The sequence below is a fragment of the Typopeltis vanoorti genome, chromosome 11 (genome assembly GCF_054136105.1).
Source record: "Typopeltis vanoorti isolate ZY-2024b chromosome 11, IOZ_Tvanoo_1.0, whole genome shotgun sequence".
In the NCBI taxonomy this organism is placed as follows: domain Eukaryota; kingdom Metazoa; phylum Arthropoda; class Arachnida; order Uropygi; family Thelyphonidae; genus Typopeltis; species Typopeltis vanoorti.
Window position 1 is genome coordinate 43,513,450 of NC_143559.1, and position 19,256 is coordinate 43,532,705.

Here is a 19,256-nt window from a genome sequence, read left to right on the forward strand (position 1 = left end):
TGACTACTCTGTCCAACTTTAAATCATCAGCAAAGACAGAAAATTTGTTCTTCCCATTTGAACTTAAATCATTTATAAGTGTATTATACAAGGACAATAACACTAAAACTTATGATAACTCAATCCTAACAGCCTGGCTCGCTCTTTTAACTTTCTTCCAAACATTACTTCCTGTTGTCTATTGGTCAACTAATTTCTTATCCATCTCACTACGTAATCATTAATCAGCACAATACCAGTATTATGGAGGCTCAGGAAGGAATTGGATGGACAGGAGATCAGTGCTGCTTGGATGCAAGTAAAAGAACTCTAACAGAAGTGATATCTGAATGTATTTCAAAGGTTAGATAAAGGTGCAAAATTACATGAATGAAGAGGTTAAGCATGTAAATGTAATCTGAAAAGGCATTATAGAGTTAGCATAAGATGAGCAGTAATAATCAGTGAAATGAGAAGTACAAAGAGCTGACCAAGAAGGTGATTCAGTAAGAATAGGAAAAGCACAGCAAGTAGTAATTAGCTAATCAAGCCAAGAAAAATTTACAGATTCTTTCACTATGTGGGGAGTAGAAGAAAGAATGATTATGGAAGGATGATATTACATGACAAGAATGTAAATGCAAGAAGATATGGTTGAAGTAATTAATGAACAAATTTTTTTTATCTTTCTGTAAAATTGTGCAGGGAAGGAGGAAAGACTAATGGTCAGGGAGCAGGAAGTATACCAGGAATTAAATAAACTTGGTGTTAGTAATGCAATAGGACTTAAAACCATGCTTTAAGGGAATCTACTAGTGAGTTAATGTGAGCTTTGATACAAATGACAAAAACATGAAGGAGATACGAAATCTATAGGTGATTTGCATTGCATTGCTAAAACTGAGGATATCACAATGGATTATGTTAATGATGATGATGAAGAACTGACATGTAGAAGAAAGGAAGTTACAGTTCCCTTGTATATCAGGCCACAAATGGATTGCTGTGCACAGATCTCATCACTGTGTTTTCATGGGGATAACAATATGCTAGTAGGGTTCAGGGAAAACGGACTAAGGTGGTGTAGCCTATGGAATGTTGGGTATAAGGATTGTTTCTAGATTAATGTGGAAAAGATTTTTCATTAAATAGGGGAGACAACAGTAGAACAAGAACTAATAGATTTGAAGTTGTATAAGAGTGAGAGTAGAGGGTGTGAGTAGGAGAGCTGATGTTTGGAATTATAGCTGAAGCAAATAATGTTATAAGGCTAGCATATTATGTCTTAATTGAATGCTTTCGTCTGGCCAGTTTGCCTATTTTGATAGACAAAAAACTCAAGTTTTCAGAAAAGAAAACTTCTGCTGTATGAGACTAGCTAATTCATCTTCAGCTGCAAAGTGAGAAGACAAGTGGGGAAAGGTGTTTTGCATGTAAAGTGGCAATGGTGGTGATTCAAAAGCACTGCCTGAGAGTGGGTGAGTGAAGAAGCAGTAAATGAGTTTAAGGCACAGTGTGAAAGGTTTGTGTATATGTAGCAGAATGACCTCGTACAATGAGTTGATTCCATGGAATTATTATTATTATTACATTACACCTCCAGGGAGTCCAAAGACTCATCAAGGAAGGGCATCTACTCTACAACTCTTCGTCTCACTACTCCACCAACCTTATCACCTGACACAGACGCCATCTACCACTTTCACAAACATCCATGCCCACGGTGGGATTCGAACCCGCAGCCTTTTGGTTGGAAAGCAGATACGCTAACCACTCGGCCAACCAGGCCGGAATTATAAAGTTATCTTTGAAACTCAGTTTATAAACATGGAATTAAAACTCAATATGAGAATTATAGAAGAATTTTCTTATTAAGTGTTCCCAGGAAAGATTAATGCAACCATTTCAGAAAAGGCTAAGATAAACAAACAGCTGATCAACTATTCAATCACTAGAATATAATAAGGATCTCTATTTAAGATTTGTTGATCTCAAAAAAGCATGTGAAAAAAAAAATACAAGTGGTTGCTTAAAGATCAAATCCAGATAACTGGGAGGGGATTTCCACAGAACCTTTAAAGAATGCAGAGAGCTGACTAGAGCTTATGACCTAATGTCCAACTTCACCATCATGTGGTTCATCCCATTAATAGGCATCACTGGGTCCTGAATGAATGAAGATGGACTGGCAATTGAGACAAGTGACCAAATTGTATTCTATATTTTCTATACTGAGTTAAAAAAATTCTATATTTTCTATATTGAGATAAAAAAACTATGTGAAACCCTGTTAAACAAGAAACATTGGTCTTGTTTAACAGGATTTCACATAGTTAAACAAGGCCAATGCTATTTTCATCAGTAAATAAATTAAATAAATTCTGTGTGATGATACAGCATTCCTCCTTTATACAGGAGTTTACGGTACCATCTAGTCCCCCCAAATTTTATCCAGGTTCCGGAACCGGCATAGGCTGACGAATCAGACCTATGGCTGGGTCAGTATTCCTGACTGTAATCCGTGCGTGTCCTTGGACCAGTTTGCCTGCTTGCAGAATGAAAAACACCAGATAAACTGACGGAAAAAACCCTGCTAGTGAAGGTTGAATAAGCTCTGATCACTATTCTTAGTATTTTCCCCTAATACAAAGCACATCTCCTTGCGGGGATGTATGATGCTATGCATTAAAGGCAAGGGCCACTACCCAGACCAGTTTTGACCTTTATTGAGATCTCATCAGTGGGAGCCAGGTTTAGAAATACCAAGGTTTAAGTAATATAGAGCTTATAAATTTTACCAAAACAAGTTGCCATAAGGTGCTTTGACCTTATTAAGTAAAAATCTCAGGATGAGAGATAGATGTAGAAAGTTTTTTTACCTTGGGTATAATATATGTTAAAGATACCAAGCTATTTTATATAAACTTGGTTTTAATAATATTTCCCAAGTAAGCAAACAGACAAGTCAAGTTTGTGCCTGCACATAGTGCAAGTCTGGGCAACTCCGCATGTAGTGCAAGTCATATATATATATATAAATATAATAAACTGGTACAATTTAAATAGATGAATGCATCTTTTTTTGTACTGCCATCACAAATACTGTGTGTATCTGCTAATCAGACAAAGAACTAGTCAATCAGAAGTCATTTAAATAGAGTCAGGAGTATCAAATATTTGATATGCAAAATAGGTAACAAAAACTGAAGTATAATCAAATTACAGTGAATTATTGAATTCACTGTAATTTGACTGATATTCAAAGAATAAACCGCATGGAAATGAAAGATAAAGTTATGAGACCAAATAATTTGCTTAAAATAAGGTTATTAGAATTAGATTTTTATGCCTCTCAAATTTAATAATAGTAATAAAAAAGGAAAATTACACTTTGGGTTGTTCCACAAACTGAAAATTGGATAAAATTTCTTCCTGCTGCCATTGTAAATTCTGTACATCGTTATCCAATTTAGTAAGATCTTGTGACAAAGATTTCCATGCTTCTCCTCCTTCAAGTGAATCCTCCAAATTATGAGCTAGATCCCACAGTTCATCCAGCTGGACCCTCAAGCTTAACAGGTTTTCTTTACTAGCAGCCTAAAGAGAATGGTAAATCAACCAGTTACTAGACTAAATTGCACAAAATAAAGATGCGAAACTAGAAATCTTATCTACATGATAATGTTATTTTCTTTCACTGAATATTATACAAGGAAACAATATAAAACTGGGTTTTAATTGGTTGGAGATTTTTTACTGAGATATAGCCTACTATTTTCACTGACTTGACTGCTGGCTTTGTCTGGGCATACAAAAAGCAACAAAACAGCTTAAAACAGAACAGAAACAAGCTAGAGTATCAGGTTAAAACATAACCAAATGCTAAATATTATCAAAATTCAAATAAAACATTACACCAAACACATGAAGCGTGTATGTTAACAGTCATTGTTATACATGTGCGTTCTATAATTGGCTGCAAAGTTGATCACTCCGATGTGTTGAGTGATCTTATGAGTGTTTTCCATATGTCACACCAAGGATCATCCCTTGGTTCTTCTATTTCCATTCCTCTTGCTGGCACGGTTTCACAGAAAATTACAAACTGCTAAGACCTCATGAGATCCGAGTAGCCTTCAAACCAATAAAGACAGTTCGCAACTTGTTACATTCACCAAAGGACAAGATTGCTTTCTATAAACATCCTGGAGTTTACAACATTCCTTGCTCTTGCAGTTTAAATTATATAGGACAAACTTATACTCCCATCTCTAGAAGTTTAGAGATAAGCCAAAAAGACCACATTTTAGAGATAAGCCAAAAAGGATGTTAACGACAGAGAGGACAATTCCAGTTTAGCTCTCCATTTTTCTAATATCAATCACAACATTGAATGGGATAAAAGTATGCCATACTTAGAAGATTTTCATACCTGCAACATCAAAGAAGCTGCAGTAGTGTCCGTTCAAGAGGCAGCCTTAACAGAAACCAACGTATGATCCTTGGTAACATATGGAAAACACTCATAAGATCACTCAACACATTGGAGTTCAACTTTGCAGCCAATTATAGAACGTACCTGTATAACAATGACTGCTAACATACACATTTCATGCGTTTGGTGTAACGTTTCATTTGAATTTTGATAATATTTAGCATTCAGTTATGTTTTAATCTGATACTTTAGCTTGTTTCTGTTCTGTTCTGTTTCAAGCTGTTTTGGATGCCCAGACAAAGCTAATAGTCAAGTCGGTGAAAGTAGTAGGCTATATCGCTGTAAAAAATCTCCGACCAATTAACACCCAGTTTTATATGTTTCCTTGTATAATCTGATCTATGATATGAATAACACAGAATTATTCAAATGCCTATTGGCTTTTCACTGTAATCCATTTTAACATTTATTCATAATTTACCTTTGAGGCTGATAATACTAATATTCAAGCATTATATAGCCTTCATGTCAATTCAGTCACAGCATCACATCATTAATAGATACAAGTGTATAAAGGAGTGACTGGCAGGAGGAATGAAGAAGGTGTCATGGCTAAATGATCTGAGGATTAGAGCGTATTGAGTAACCAAAGATGAGGGCAGGAGGAAGAAGAGAAATGCTAGAATGTAGTATAAAAACTACATGTCCAGAGTGGGTTATCGAATGGAAAGCAGAAGTGATATCTGCTTAGCTATCAGGATAGCAAGTCTTTTGTTGCAGATTCTAGGAATGACTTGTTGTTCACCTGTGATTTTTTTATTTTAAATGCCAATTCCAACTGTGAAAAGGTGGAAACTTGCAGCACATTTTGTACCATCACTTGGGAAGATTCAGATAAACTAGGAGCTCTGCTTTAGAGTCCAAATATAGTACATTTCATATGTCATCAAATCTACAATAAGGAAGGTGGCAATGGGTTTGTCTTGCACTGGCAAAGGAAAATCATGTAACATGGATGATTGTGAATGTCTTTAGGAAAACATTCACCTAAAAACAGTCGCACCCATCCACACCACAGCAGGATTAGAACGGATAGCCTACAGGATGTGGAGTGGAGACAAGATCAGGACTTAGATAATGATAATATCACTTTTTCTCTTATTTTTCAAGTTCTGCAATTCACAGTTCCTCTATCTATTCTGAAAGCCAATATTCTGTAGTCCTAATACTACCTTTTTTTGATCCTTCCAGTGTGTCTTTATTATTATTATGTGACACCTCCAGGGAGTCCAAAGACTCATCGAGGGAGAGTGTGCCAACAGCATTGAACGATTGATCCCTTCCAACTACTAACCACGCTCAAACTTCTTAACTTTTTTGCGAGCCATTAGGAACAGAGGCTCTACCAATCGATATATGAATGCCTTATACAGTGAATTAATTCACTTATAACTTGTTTGAATCTCCCTGTAACCACATCATTCCAATCTTCTTTTTTTTTTTTTTTATAATCTTTTGTAGAACAATCTCACTAATCTAATAAACACTGTATACATAGCATCACACTGGGAAAGATACTCCCACTCATCTATTCATGGTACTAATTATTCAAATTTGAAAGACTATTGTATTAGTGTTTTCTTTCGTAATCCACCATTTTACATTTACAAAAAATTTAACTAGAACCAATCTTGGTTAAAATGAAACTCAAGCACAGTATAAATCAACTATGAATTAAACAAATTAAAGTATTCTAATAATTCCATAAAGTTACTAGTTATATTTATTCTGCCATGCAATATTTCACTGCATCATAATAAGTTTCTTCATAATATAAAATATTTTGGTATTGTTATACAGTACCATACTATTATGGTATATACCACAATAATTTTTATTAGATGCATACTGACTTTTTTTTTTTTTTTTTTTTGGAATTGCACTGATTTTTCTATCAAATAAAATTATATCACCAGCAGGATATAATAGTAGGTTACATGTGGATCTTGCAAATATATCTGATTATTGATACTGTTGTTAATTTTGCAGCAAACAGATTCAGTATTTGTAGTGTTCTGATAAAGAATTAGGGTTGCCCAACATTAGCTAATAGCCATTCTTTCATTTTTATTATAATGCAAAGGGTACTAATGAAGGTTTAATGTCTCAACAAAACTGATTCACAAGACAAACTATTACTTATGTTAAGAAACATAAAGCCTCTGACAGCAATAATCATGCTCACATTTGCCATAGCTAGAAAGAGCAGAGAATAAAATTATCTAAAATGCACTATTTTTATGGAATTTTATTGGAGTAGCCACTAGAGGGCTATATAGTACATAGTGTCTAAGAATAGCTCCTGACCAGGTAAGTGATATTTTGAGTAAAAATTGATGAATTTGCAAAGTATTGTTTACTTTTAGTATTTTAACGTGTCTGGGTGATTTTTGTGTGTTTTTTGAGTATTTTAATAGTAAATTGATAGATCGATTATCTGTGCACATGGCTCCCATAAAGAGGAAACACAAAGATAGCGTCCAGGTCGCCATATTTGTCTGAAAATCTTAACTTAAAAGACTTGATTCAGTGTACCGTCTGCGAAATGTATGCATCGAGGAGAACGATTGGAGTCTGGTTAAACAACGATTGTGGAGTGAATGTATGCAAAAAGTGTAAAGAATGTGAGGATTTAAAGAGTGTTTCAGGTCGTGTGAGTGATAACATTGTCGAAAGTGAGAATCTAGATAACAGCGATATTCGAGGTATGAATGAGGATATTTGCGAGGTAGTACCTGATAGCTGTGAGAGTGGCATTGTAAGAGAGAATGAAGTTAAGCATACGGAACGATTGAATGAATCATCAGAAAATAAAAATGATGACACTGATGCAACAAGTGAAATAGCTCTATTATGCAGAGCGATACATGGAGTAAACCAGCAACTGGGACGTTGGAAAAAATCTTTAACAAGCATACCGATTAATAATCGGCAAAAGTATGATAGAAAAAATAAGGGTATGATAGTGAGTGTAAACAAAATGAAAGAGCGTGTGTTGTATGGAGATTCCCTAGTAAGAGGTGTGTTAGTTGAGAGTTTAACAAAATCGTACCAACCCGGTGCGACTATAAAGAATGTAAGCGAGTCAATTAGAATGCAAAAACAGCGGGTGGAGGAACTGATAGTGGTAGCAGGTACAAATGATTTGAAAGGAAACAAAAAGGCTATGAGTGAGGATGTGAAGAAATTGCTTGAGGTAGCAAAAGAAAAGAGTGAGAGAGTTAGGATGGTGAGTCTGTTGCCACGGCATGACAGTGAAGAGTATAGAAGGAGGGCCATAATTGCTAATGACTTTATGTGTGAATTATGTTTGATGAGTGATGTGGAATTTATGGATGTTGGAATGAGTTCGATGGGTGAAAGGATTTATATAAAATGGATGGATCACATTTGAATGGATTTCGTGTGCGGAGACTTGAAAAGGTGTTGTCAAATGTGGTGGAAGTGAATATACAGAACCAGGGAAACCAGAGTTATTAAGGGGGGGGGGAGTAGATATGCAGATTTTAGGGAGACAGTTGAGTGTGTGAATGTGTGTATTATGCCCAAACGAGTAGGAAAGACCACAGACCACAGGTTATTGGCATTAGTGAAACATGGCTGACAAAAGATGACACTGCTAGTGGGATTGAATGCGAGGGGTATGGTGTGTTCAGGAGAGACAGAGAGAATAAAATGGGGGAAGGTGTGTTATTGATGATAGTGGATGAGCTACAGCCAAGGAGAATAGAAGTGGAACCACAGGATAGAGATAAGAGCACATTTGAGGCTATTTGGTGTGAGATAGAAACTAGCAGAACAAAATATACAGTTGGGTGCTGCTATAGACCAGGTGATGGAATATGTAGGCTGTTCAATAAGTTATAAGACTATATTTGTACAGAAAACAGATAACCTTTAATCATCATCATTTACATGGTCTTTTTCGAAGTAACTACCGTGAGACGTGATGCATTTGTCCTAACGTTGCGTCCACTTCTTAAACACATGTGAAAGTCCTTTTTTTGAGAGAGTTCTTTCAAAACCGCCTCCACAGCTTTTACACATGCTTTGTTGCTTTCGAAATGGCAGCCTCTTAGTGGTTTCTTGAGCTGAAGAAACAGCCAGAAATCACACGGTGCGAGATCAGGACTGTATGGAGGGTGTGGTAGTATCTATGTTATTCTTCTGCAAAACAGGCCTTGCATTATCGTGGTGCAATAAGAAGCCATTCTTAGCAATGAATGCTTCCTTTTGACGTGCTGTACCACTGTCCATAAAACATCCGGACAGTATGAGCCGTTTACAGTATTTCCGGGTTCAACAACATGTTGGTAAACAATGCCTTCATAGTCAAAAAAACATTATGGTCATAACTTTACCAGCCGATATTACAGTTTTTGTTTTCTTGGGGGTAGGCGAAGACGGATGCCCATTCACTGTTTTGTTGTTTCATTGTAGGGTCATAGTGATACAACCAAGCTTCATCTGCTGTAATGATGTGTTTTAAGAAGTTGTCGCCTTCTTGTTCCAGTCTTTCTTTCCATTCTGTGCACACATCCACTCGATGCTGCACGACAATGTTGATCATTGTCTCTGTGATGGACGTTGAAGGTCTTCCCTCACGTTCAAGATCTTCCACATTTTGCCTTCCTTCCTTAAAAGTGTTATGCCAGCGAAAAACACTTGCCCTCGACATTGCTTCATCGTGGAAAGCTTCGCGTATTATGTTAAAGTGTCCGATGCCGATTTTTGCAAACGCACACAAAATTTAATTGCATAATGCTTCCAAGGACACTTCCATTTCGATGACTGGTCGTGGCTTGTAGGCACGGCGAAACAAGCTTGCGCTTAGTCACGTGACACTCTGGCACATCAGCCCGTACACGCCATCTATCAACCTCTTTTGTTAATACAGACAGCAACATTTCTTTATTCCACAGAAATTAATATTGTGATGATTGGTTTCACGACAGTAAAATTAGTCTTATTACTTATTGAACAGCCCTCGTAGATGGTGGAGATAGTATGCAACAGCAAATAGAAGAAATGAGTGGAAAGATGGTAATTATTATGGGAGATTTCAACTATGGTAACATTGATTGGAAGGAGGAGAGGACACATGGGAGGAAGGAATTGGATTTTATGCGGTTATTAAGGGATAACTATCTGCGACAGCATGTAATGGAAAATACTAAGGGTCAGAGAGTGCTTGACCTAGTAATTGCATCTGAGAATTTGGCTGTAATGAATATGACCATGTTGCCACCAATTGGTGAGAGCGATCATAGGGTCTTGACTTCGAAGGTGGCTAAAGGTGTGGAATTTACAATTAAGACAGGGTACATGTGGAATTATTGGGCTGGTAAGTATGACAAGCTTAGGAGATTGATTGGTACAGTGCCATGGCATGTAAAACTGCAAGGGCTAGAAGTTCACAGTGCATGGGAGGCGGTGGCTGACTGTATACCAAGAGTCCGAATAATAAATTAAGTAGGAGTTAAATGGATGAATAACAACATTAAGCTTGAGCTGCAAAAAAAGAAACAACTATGGAGGGAATTTAAGGAGAAAGGTGACCGGCAGGCACACGAACGGTATAAAGCACAGGCCAGAAGGGTAACGAGTGTGGTAAGAAAAGCAAAAAAGGATTATGAAAGAACATTGGCCATGCAGGTTAAAGACAATTCTAAACAGTTTTTTCGATATGTTGCAAGTAGAAGAAAAAATGTATATGGCAGAATGATTTTAAAGAATGCCGATGGTAGGGAGGTAACTGAATCAGTTGATATAGTTGAATTACTGAGCGAGCACTTTGCAAGAGTATATCATCCAGGTGGTGACATTGCAGAAATGAATGAACCAAAAGTTTATACGGGAATTGTGGTGAATGAGGTGGAGGTGAGTAGTCTATTACAAAACCTCAATGTCAATACATCTGTGGGATTGGATGGTATACCAGCTCGTCGTACATGAAGCAGCTAAAGAATTGTCAGTACCCTTGACCATTCTGTTTAATCCGAGTATCGGATCTGGGTTAGTCCCGAGGGGGTGGAAAGAGGGGAAAATAGTTCCACTGCATAAAGGAGGTTCCAAGACTGCTGTTGTAAATTACTGACAAATTAGCATATCAGGAATCGTTATCAAGGTCTTGGAGAAATTAGTCAAGAGAAGAATACAGGATTGGATAGATGAAAATGGGATACTGTATGGGGGACAACATGGTTTTGTGAAGGGTAGATCATGCCTCAGTAATTTGCTCACGTTTTATAACACAGTAACGACTGAACTGGATAAGGGTAATGGGTTTTCAGTGATTCTACTGGACCTTGCCAAGGCTTTTGATAGGATACCACATGGAACTCTAATCAGTAAACTGGAGCAGATGGGGATGGATATAGGGTTGGTGAGATGGATAGGAGGGTGGTTGATGGAGAGATACCAGGGAGTGGTTTATTCAGGAGTGGAGTCCAAAAGACGGCTTGTGACTAGTGGTGTGCTGCAGGGTTCTGTTCTTGGACCACTACTTTTCAATTTGTTCATTAACGATATAGGAAAGGATCTGAGAGGAAGTGTTCACTTGTTTGCTGATGATGAAAAGTTCGGTAGAGCAATTGTGAGTGCACAGGATGTCAAAATTTTGCAGGATGATTTGGAGGACTGGGCTAAGGAAAATGGATGTCATTTTAATGTGGCAAAGTGTAAGGTTATGCACTTTGGGGTGAAAAGAATAGCAGCAGTATATCGCATTGGTGGAACCATACTCCAGGAGATTGATGAGGCCAGGGATTTGGGAGTGTTGGTGGATAGGGAGTTGAAGTTTAGAGGGCACATTGCAAAAGTGGCTAAAACAGCTCATCAAATCACTTGGTTACTGAAAAATACTTTAACGAGCAGAGACAAACAAGTTATTGTTCCTCTATATCGACCCCTGATAAGACCCCATCTGGACTACTACTACTGTGCCCAGATATGGGTGCCAGGGTTTCTTCTTGATGGGGAGGAGGTGGAGAGGATCTAGAGACGAGTGATCAAGATGGTGGCAGGTCTGTGGAATGAACCTTATGAGAACAGATTGAAGATTTGTGGGTTGCAAAAATTGGTTGATAGGCAGAAAAGGGGTCATATGATTGAGACATTCAAATTACTGAAGGGTTACTATAAGATTAATCCAAAAGATATTTTTGAAAATAGGGCTGGTGGCAGGAGGACAAGGAGCCATACATGGAAGCTGGGCAAAAATATGGTTAACAGGGATGTTAGAGCTAGGTTCTTTACTTGGAGAGTGGTAAATGAGGAATAAGCTGCCAGCGTCTGTTGTGGGTGTTATGACCGTGAATGAGTTTAAGGCGAGGTATGATAGATACTGTGTGAAAGACGAATAGTTGTTCTCGATGAGTCTGTTGACTCCTTGGAGTTGCTTTGCTCGTAATAATAATTGAACAATTATAATTTTACTTTATCTTTCATTAAAGTAGCAAGATTATTTTTTTCTTTTATAAATGACTTACTATATGTTACTACTTGGTGCTTTTAAAATTGGTACAAGCTATCTTCACTGTAGTGGGATGAAGACAATGCAGTGAATTTCAGTGTGATCAAATTACAACAATTTTTATTCTTTGTAAGAATAAACTAATATTTGATACTATTCAGAGCTCAAAGCAGGATCAAGATTTCTTGGTCTGACTTATTGTCTAGTTTATCCTGGCATAAAAACATCCATTGCCTCCTCATCTTCCAAAAAACCTTTTATCCTTTTCCATTCAAAACAGTGCCACTTACCAGTACAATCGTTAATACAATATAAATCACAAATCTCCAAACCTCAGAATACTCGTCTCACATATGGGGTGGTGAATGAAAAATTACCCCGAAACGTTGATGCTATTTTTGGATAAGAACACACCAATTAAAAGGGGGCAACCCCCCCTCTGCCACTTTTTCTCTCACATACAATTTTTCATAACTGTTTCTGCCTTTGCTGACCTGGCTGTTATCATTCTTCCTCTTTCTCTAAGTCTGTAAAAACATGAGCAGCCATTTGTAAACATTCATACACAATTCAGCTTCAAATTCACTGAACCTCTCCTCTTTCATTCTATTTATCTGTTCTTTGGAACAGCCTTCCTCACACTATATTGCCAAGACTACAACTTTTAACTGCTCAAGAATACATCATTAATTCTTTCTACATAATCAGTATGTACACATGGCAATGTGTAGATACTGATTGTGTAGAAAGAATGAACCATAGATTCTGAGCCATAGATTTTTAACCTCTTATGTGTGAGAGGTTGACACACACACACACATGCAAAGTATTGTTCTTCACAAGAAGAACAATATTCTCTTTATATTCTGTCTGCAGAATATTCACAATATATACATCTGCAGATACAGTACTGTTCTTCATACAAGGATATTATGTTTAATGTCATAGTATTATGCTGTTACATGATCTTTGCTTGTGTTCAGCTTGAAGTTTGATGCAAAGAGATAATACGGTTGAAATGAAGGAGTTTTGGAAAAATGGAGCAAACAAAATGGTGACAATGCTTAAATTGTGTGCTTTAATATTTTTTTTTATGTATTTGTTTTTACTGAAAAAAATTATACATTAAAAACAGTGAAGAAAACAATAACAGGACTTTATAATTAAAAAAAAAAAAAGACAAATTAATATCTTATTCTTTTGCACTGTTTATTTGAACAAATATACACCATTCATTCTGATTTTAATATTAAAATTAAAGAGTGAATTTTTTATGAAGCATTTTATTTTTTTTTTTTACCCCCTTTGGTAAGGCACTGAAAACAAAGGATTTTGAAAGTTTTAGAAATTTTTCATATTTGTTTATTTAAAATTCCCATTTTTGAAGAGTTTAACTGCATTAATTATACTGAAATTTAGCACGTTATGCAACAAACATTACTGCGTAGATGTCTGTTAATTTTCTTTCTGCACATTAAACCAAAAAGATAGTACAGTTAAATATATTCACATTTAATTCTCATTAAAAATATGTAATTTTGTTTATACCAAAGTTACTGCATATACATATTTGTTGGCTAATTAGCTGAGTGGATAACTATTTTTCAACCTAACTCAAATCTAACTATGACATGGATGCTTTTAAGTATCTAAGTGGCAGATGAATATCACTGCCCCGTGTGCAACCACTACAGCTTACTGGAGGTATGAAGTGCTTGAAAAAGTTGTGTGTTTAGTCTCTAATGCAGGGCTTCCAGATTATCTAATCCTCAGCCAACACACATTAATGTATGTTAGGTTACAACTTTGTGCTTGTAAACCTATAAATCATAATTAAAAAGAAAAAAAAAATTCTGCTTCAGTGAATGGAGGTTTTCATTCTGCATAATATGCAAAACAGCACGACAATTTTAAGACACCACTCACCTCACAACTTAGTTGCTTTGATGTAATCTAACAACCAATCTGTTAAATTTTATTGAAGCCTTCACATGAATTAATGATAACTATAAGTTTATGGGTTATCCAACTTGCAGGAAGCTTACAATGTTTTGTTTTTGAAACAGTGCCATGTTCCAAAAATAGTGGACTTAAATGAGAGAAATTCAGTTTGTTCAAAGTTTTTTGTCCACAAATTTGAAATCACGTTTATTTGGTATCCCAAATAGTACTTGTAAGTCCTTAGCAGCAATGCAAATTAACAGATTTATAATGTAACATTAAATTATATATTTGGAAAGAAAATTAGAGCTACTCTCTGAATTGGTTTAATTTCTCTCTTTCTCTCTCGTTGTTGTCATGGCATTAGCTAGAACTGGCATGCCTTTAGCAGTGTCAATTGTTGAAGATTGAAAGCTGTAATCAATGATTTATTTGAAATTAATAAAGATATAAACATCACTTTTTTCATCATCACTGATGATGAGATCACTTTCTCCATAAATCCTAATGATAAAAAAGTTTCACTACTACCATGCATTAGTATTGTAGTGAGGGATAAGAGTTAGATAATTCAGACATCCTTTTCTATGACAAAACATAATACTATTCAAACTACTTCAGGTTGCTGGTCTCAGTAAAACACTGGCCAGTGAAATTCGAGCCCATAATGTATTCGAGGAAGAGCAGAAGTATCATCTATTTTGCCAACCAAGACAACAAAATTGCTTGGCTGAGTTTTAAATTTTAGTTATCAAGCTCATGTTAAAACTTGAGTGCAGGGTATCACTACTGTTGGAAGAAGCATTTGGAACGAGCATGAAAAATTGAAAATGTTAAATATATAGATGATGTATATGAAACAGTAATAAAATTTATGAAATGAATGAAGAAATAAATAAGGATGCCAGAAGGTAACTGCAACGTAATTCTTAATTTTATCATAATAACAAACAGAATATACAGAATCATTTCTCGACATGGTCTTCCCCTAGTTTTGAATATACAAGCTTTTGTATGGGCAAAAGGCCACTTATGTACTTCATTTTTTGGCTAAATGACAATGTCTTTTAAAACATTTTTGAGTGACCTAAACAGGTGTGATAGTCCCATCAAGTTGAAGGATATTGTAGAACCTCAATTCAATGACATCTGGAATGTTTTACCAGTTTGGCCTTCAGTATGGAAGGTTTGTATTGTCAAACAATCAACACCTCGAGACTCCAGACATCATGGAGCACCTTGATGCAAAGTGCACTGTTTACAATCATATCTATTTTTTTATGTCCCTTGTGAATCCAGAAACAACGACATTATTTTTCTTGATAGAAAATATGTGTTTCTATTCCAAACACTGTTTGCTTTCTGATAGAGTGATAATTTATGCTCTAAGATAAAAAGCCAAACGGCTATTTTTTTCTGGCGAAGTTAATTAAATTAAGGGGATAAAAATCCCTTATTATTTTACAGCCAGCATGCAAAACTCTGAGATCGAAAACTACGATCTAAGAGTTTCATGCCGAAGAACTATCAGCGAATCCAAGTGTAAGTGAACACCTGCTAGTACAACACCAAGGCAACTCGAAGCAAAGGTGAAGCAAGCTCCCTCACTATCCTTGATATTTTCTAATAATGTAAAACACAGCTCCTAGGAGTTTTAATACTGCCTTACATTATGAGGAGAAGTCACTACCCAGACTAGTTTCAACCTTTTATTGAGGTCTCATCAGTGAATAGGTACACCTGGATGATATCAAAGTTTAAGTGAAAAGAATTTACATACCTTCACTCTTAGATCGTAGTTTTCGATCTCAGAGTTTCGCATACTGGCTGTAAAATAATAAGGGATTTTTATCCCCTTAATTTATGCTCTGTCAATAGTGACAACATGAAGATGTCACCTTCCTCATGAAATTGGTACAAAAAGGAAGCTGTAGATGTCTAAATGGTTTTTGCTTAGACTCATTCATAAATTGTTTTGGAATTTATCCTTCACAGATTAATGGAAGCAAAGTCTGTGGTGGATGATCGCAAGCAGTTGGCTCACCACTTCATGAGCTACCTTTCTGACTGTGTTAATGTGTTCAGGAGTGATAATGTTCATCTATTTAACGTGATTATACTCGTATATGTTTTGTTGCAGCAAAACTGGGCATACTGTGCACCACGTCTTTGATGTATTTTCAGAGGTACTTGTGGCCAATAATTAACACTGAGAACAACATAAACACAAGAGGAATAAAGAATGCTTGTTGATAATAAAAAGTAGTAATAGTAAAATGCATGCATGGAGATGATCAGCATAGAAATGGAATAGATCGGGATGTGAATAGGGAAACTGAGGCAGTAGATATATGTGGTAAGCAGTGATAAATGTGATTGGGCAAGGGCAGATGTAGTGAGGAAGTCGCAACCAACAAGTGGCTTAAATAGGACTAGCTATACACCTAAAAATGAACTGCTGTTTGTTTACAAATGCCAGAAGAATCAGAAATAAGGGAGATGAAATGGCTTCACTTGAGTTAATTCACCCAAAAATCACTGGAATAAGTGAAACATGGTTGAATGAAGATGATATCCTAATGGGAATAGAAATGGAAGGGTACAGAATTTTTTGCGAGGATAGAAAGAACAAGAAAGGAAGAGGAGTGCTGCTGATGAAAGAAGGGGAATTATGTCCACATAAGTGTAACATGAAAGAGAGATATAGTGGCAGTGTGGTGTGAGTAGTGGTTGACAGAAAGACATAATTAGTTGGATGTTGCTATAGGACAGGGAATGTGGAGGGTGGTGATGAAGAAATGTATAAACAACTTGGATTAGTAAACAAAGGAAGGGTAATTATTATGGGCAATTTTAATTATGGCAATATAGACTGGAATGAAGAGATAGCATTTGAGAATAAGGAAAATAAATTTCTTGAGAGATAACTATCTCAGGCAGCATGTAAAGGAGGACACATGAGAATCGAGAATTTTAGATCTGATCGTTTCATGAGAGGGTGTAATTATGACTGGGGTAGTTGCACTTTCCTCCAGTTAGTGAGAGTGGTCATGAAGTAATTACTTGTGTTGTGGCTAGTCATATACAGATTTTGTGAGGAAAGGATATATGTGGAATTATAAAGCTGGTGATTATGACAAGCTTAGGAGACAGCTTACCACTCAACTTCTCATCCTATGGAAATGAGGAGTTGAGTGGAAAGGAAACAGATACTGCTTGGGAACTGACAAAGAAATAAATAACAACATCAATGTATGAATGTATTCACAAGGCCCAAAAAGCTGAATAACGTAGGTGTAAAATGGATGAATGAGGGGTTCAATCATAAAATCGGGGAGAAGAAGGTGCAGCACTTCATGTAACTGATTATTACCAGAATAATGGTAATAATCAGTTACATGAAGAGTATAAAGAACAAGCCAGGAGAGTGACAGTAAGGAAAACAAAAATGGAGTATGAGCAGAAAGAGAAAATCAGGCAAAGAAAAACCCTAGAGAGTTTTTTCAATTTGTGGCAAGTAGAAGGAAGAATGATTATAGTAAGATGATATTAATGGATGAAAATGGTAGAATGGTAGCTGTTGCAGAAGACCTTATTGAGGTATTCAATGATCAATTTATAAGGGTGTTTCATCCTCATCAGGGTGGAATCATGAGGAATGTAAGTGCATAGTACATAGGTGGGATGGCTTAATTGTGAGTGAGTAGGAGGTATTTCAGGAAATAAACTTGATGTCAATAATTTGATGACATATTACCACTTGTCTTAAGGGAATGTTCCAGGGAATTGGTAGTAGCATTGGCATGCCTGTTTAATTTATTTATTCTTATGGCAAAAGGAATACAGAACAGCTACAGGTCAATGTCAGTCTGGAAAGCCTTGGCCATCTGTCACCTTGTGGCCTACAGGCCACAAGGTGACAGATGCCCAAGGTGCCACCATAAAATTTGCACCTTGGGCAGTCGTTCACAATATGAGTAATCGTCTGAGCCACGGGAGAAAAATCACAATAAGGGTGGTCTAACAGCCTCCATTTATATAGTAGGTAGCAACATCTGCCCTGGTTAGTTCTGATCCTGTTGATTGATGACCAAAACTTCCTAGGAAGAGCAAAACCAGACTGTAGACCACAGGGATCATCTACCATGAAGCTGTTTGTTGGACCAGTATTCTCTCCACATGTCAGGTGTTGATGACAGGGCTGTTGAAGAGAGTTCGTCCATGAACCAGAAAGGCTTTCTAGATTTTAGGCAAAGAATAGGTGGATTTATGAGAGTCTGGTGCATGGGCAGGAGTAGGTTGCTCATTGCTTCATTAAATTCTTTAATTGAGGCTTGTCTTCTCCATATGTTTGGTGGAGCAAATGTTAGATAGGACAGGCAGCCAGGAGAGAGGAGGTGCTTCTCACTGTCCCACTAATTGTGCGTATGGAGTTTAGAGTTTAGCTGGGTGTCTATAATGTTAGTGTGTGTGCACTTCTTTCCCAGATGGGATCACAATATTCTGCTGCAGAGAATGCGAGGGCTAGTGCAGACGACCTTAGGATTTCTGCACCACAACCCCAGGTTGATCCAGTAAGCCTTGATATGATATTGTTTCTCGTTTTAATTTTGTTGGACAGCTTGGTTGATGTGCCTTTTATAGGTTAGGCTTCTGTCCAGGCTCACTCCAAGGTATTTCGGGTGAGGCTCGTGTTATACCATTTTTCCACAGAAAGAAAGGTTGAGGTGTCGATTCACATCTGCAATGTTCAGGTGAAATACTGTGGACACAGTTTTTGTTGGATTTGGCTTCAAGTACCACTGCTTGAAGTACTCTTCCAGGATGTTCAGGTCTGTGTTCAAGGTTGGCAAAAGAGGTAGATTGATGTAGGATCGCTAGGTCATCAGTATATGTATACTTGCTTGAGCTGGTATGTGGTAAGTCATACACGTAGATGTTAAAGAATAAAGGGGATAACACAGAGCCCTGTGGGAGACCGTTGTGAAGGAATCTGGGCCTGCTCTTTTTTCTGCCAATATGGACCTGGATCTTTCTGTTGGAGAGAATGGATCAAAAAGCTGGAAAGTTTTTTTGCGCCTTATAATATTTCCTAGCTTTAGGAAGAGGCCCCTAATCCAGACCGTGTCATAAGCTGCTGTTAGGTCAATGAAAGTGGCTCCGGATTTAAGTTTCTTCTAGAAGCCTGTTTCAATCTATGTTGTCAGGGCCAGGACCTGGTCACAGCAATTTCTACCTGGTTTGTTCAATCAGGAGTGCTCTTTCGATCATCATCATCATCATCAAATTCCTCACATGTACTCTCAAGGGGTGTACAAGATATGATAGTACTAGATGAAAAAAATTACATCATTACTAACTTCCTAT

General features: G+C 36.9%; 1 protein-coding gene across 1 annotated transcript in view; it reads right to left on the bottom strand.

Annotated features, from left to right (window-relative positions):
• Window positions 1-19,256, bottom strand: part of LOC150101479 (uncharacterized) — a 599,391-nt gene that overhangs the window by 29,735 nt on the left and 550,400 nt on the right. The window contains exon 17 of the mRNA XM_090400199.1: window positions 3,368-3,576. Coding sequence (XP_090256325.1) covers window positions 3,368-3,576 — 209 coding nt within the window. The remainder of the gene's footprint in view (window positions 1-3,367; window positions 3,577-19,256) is intronic.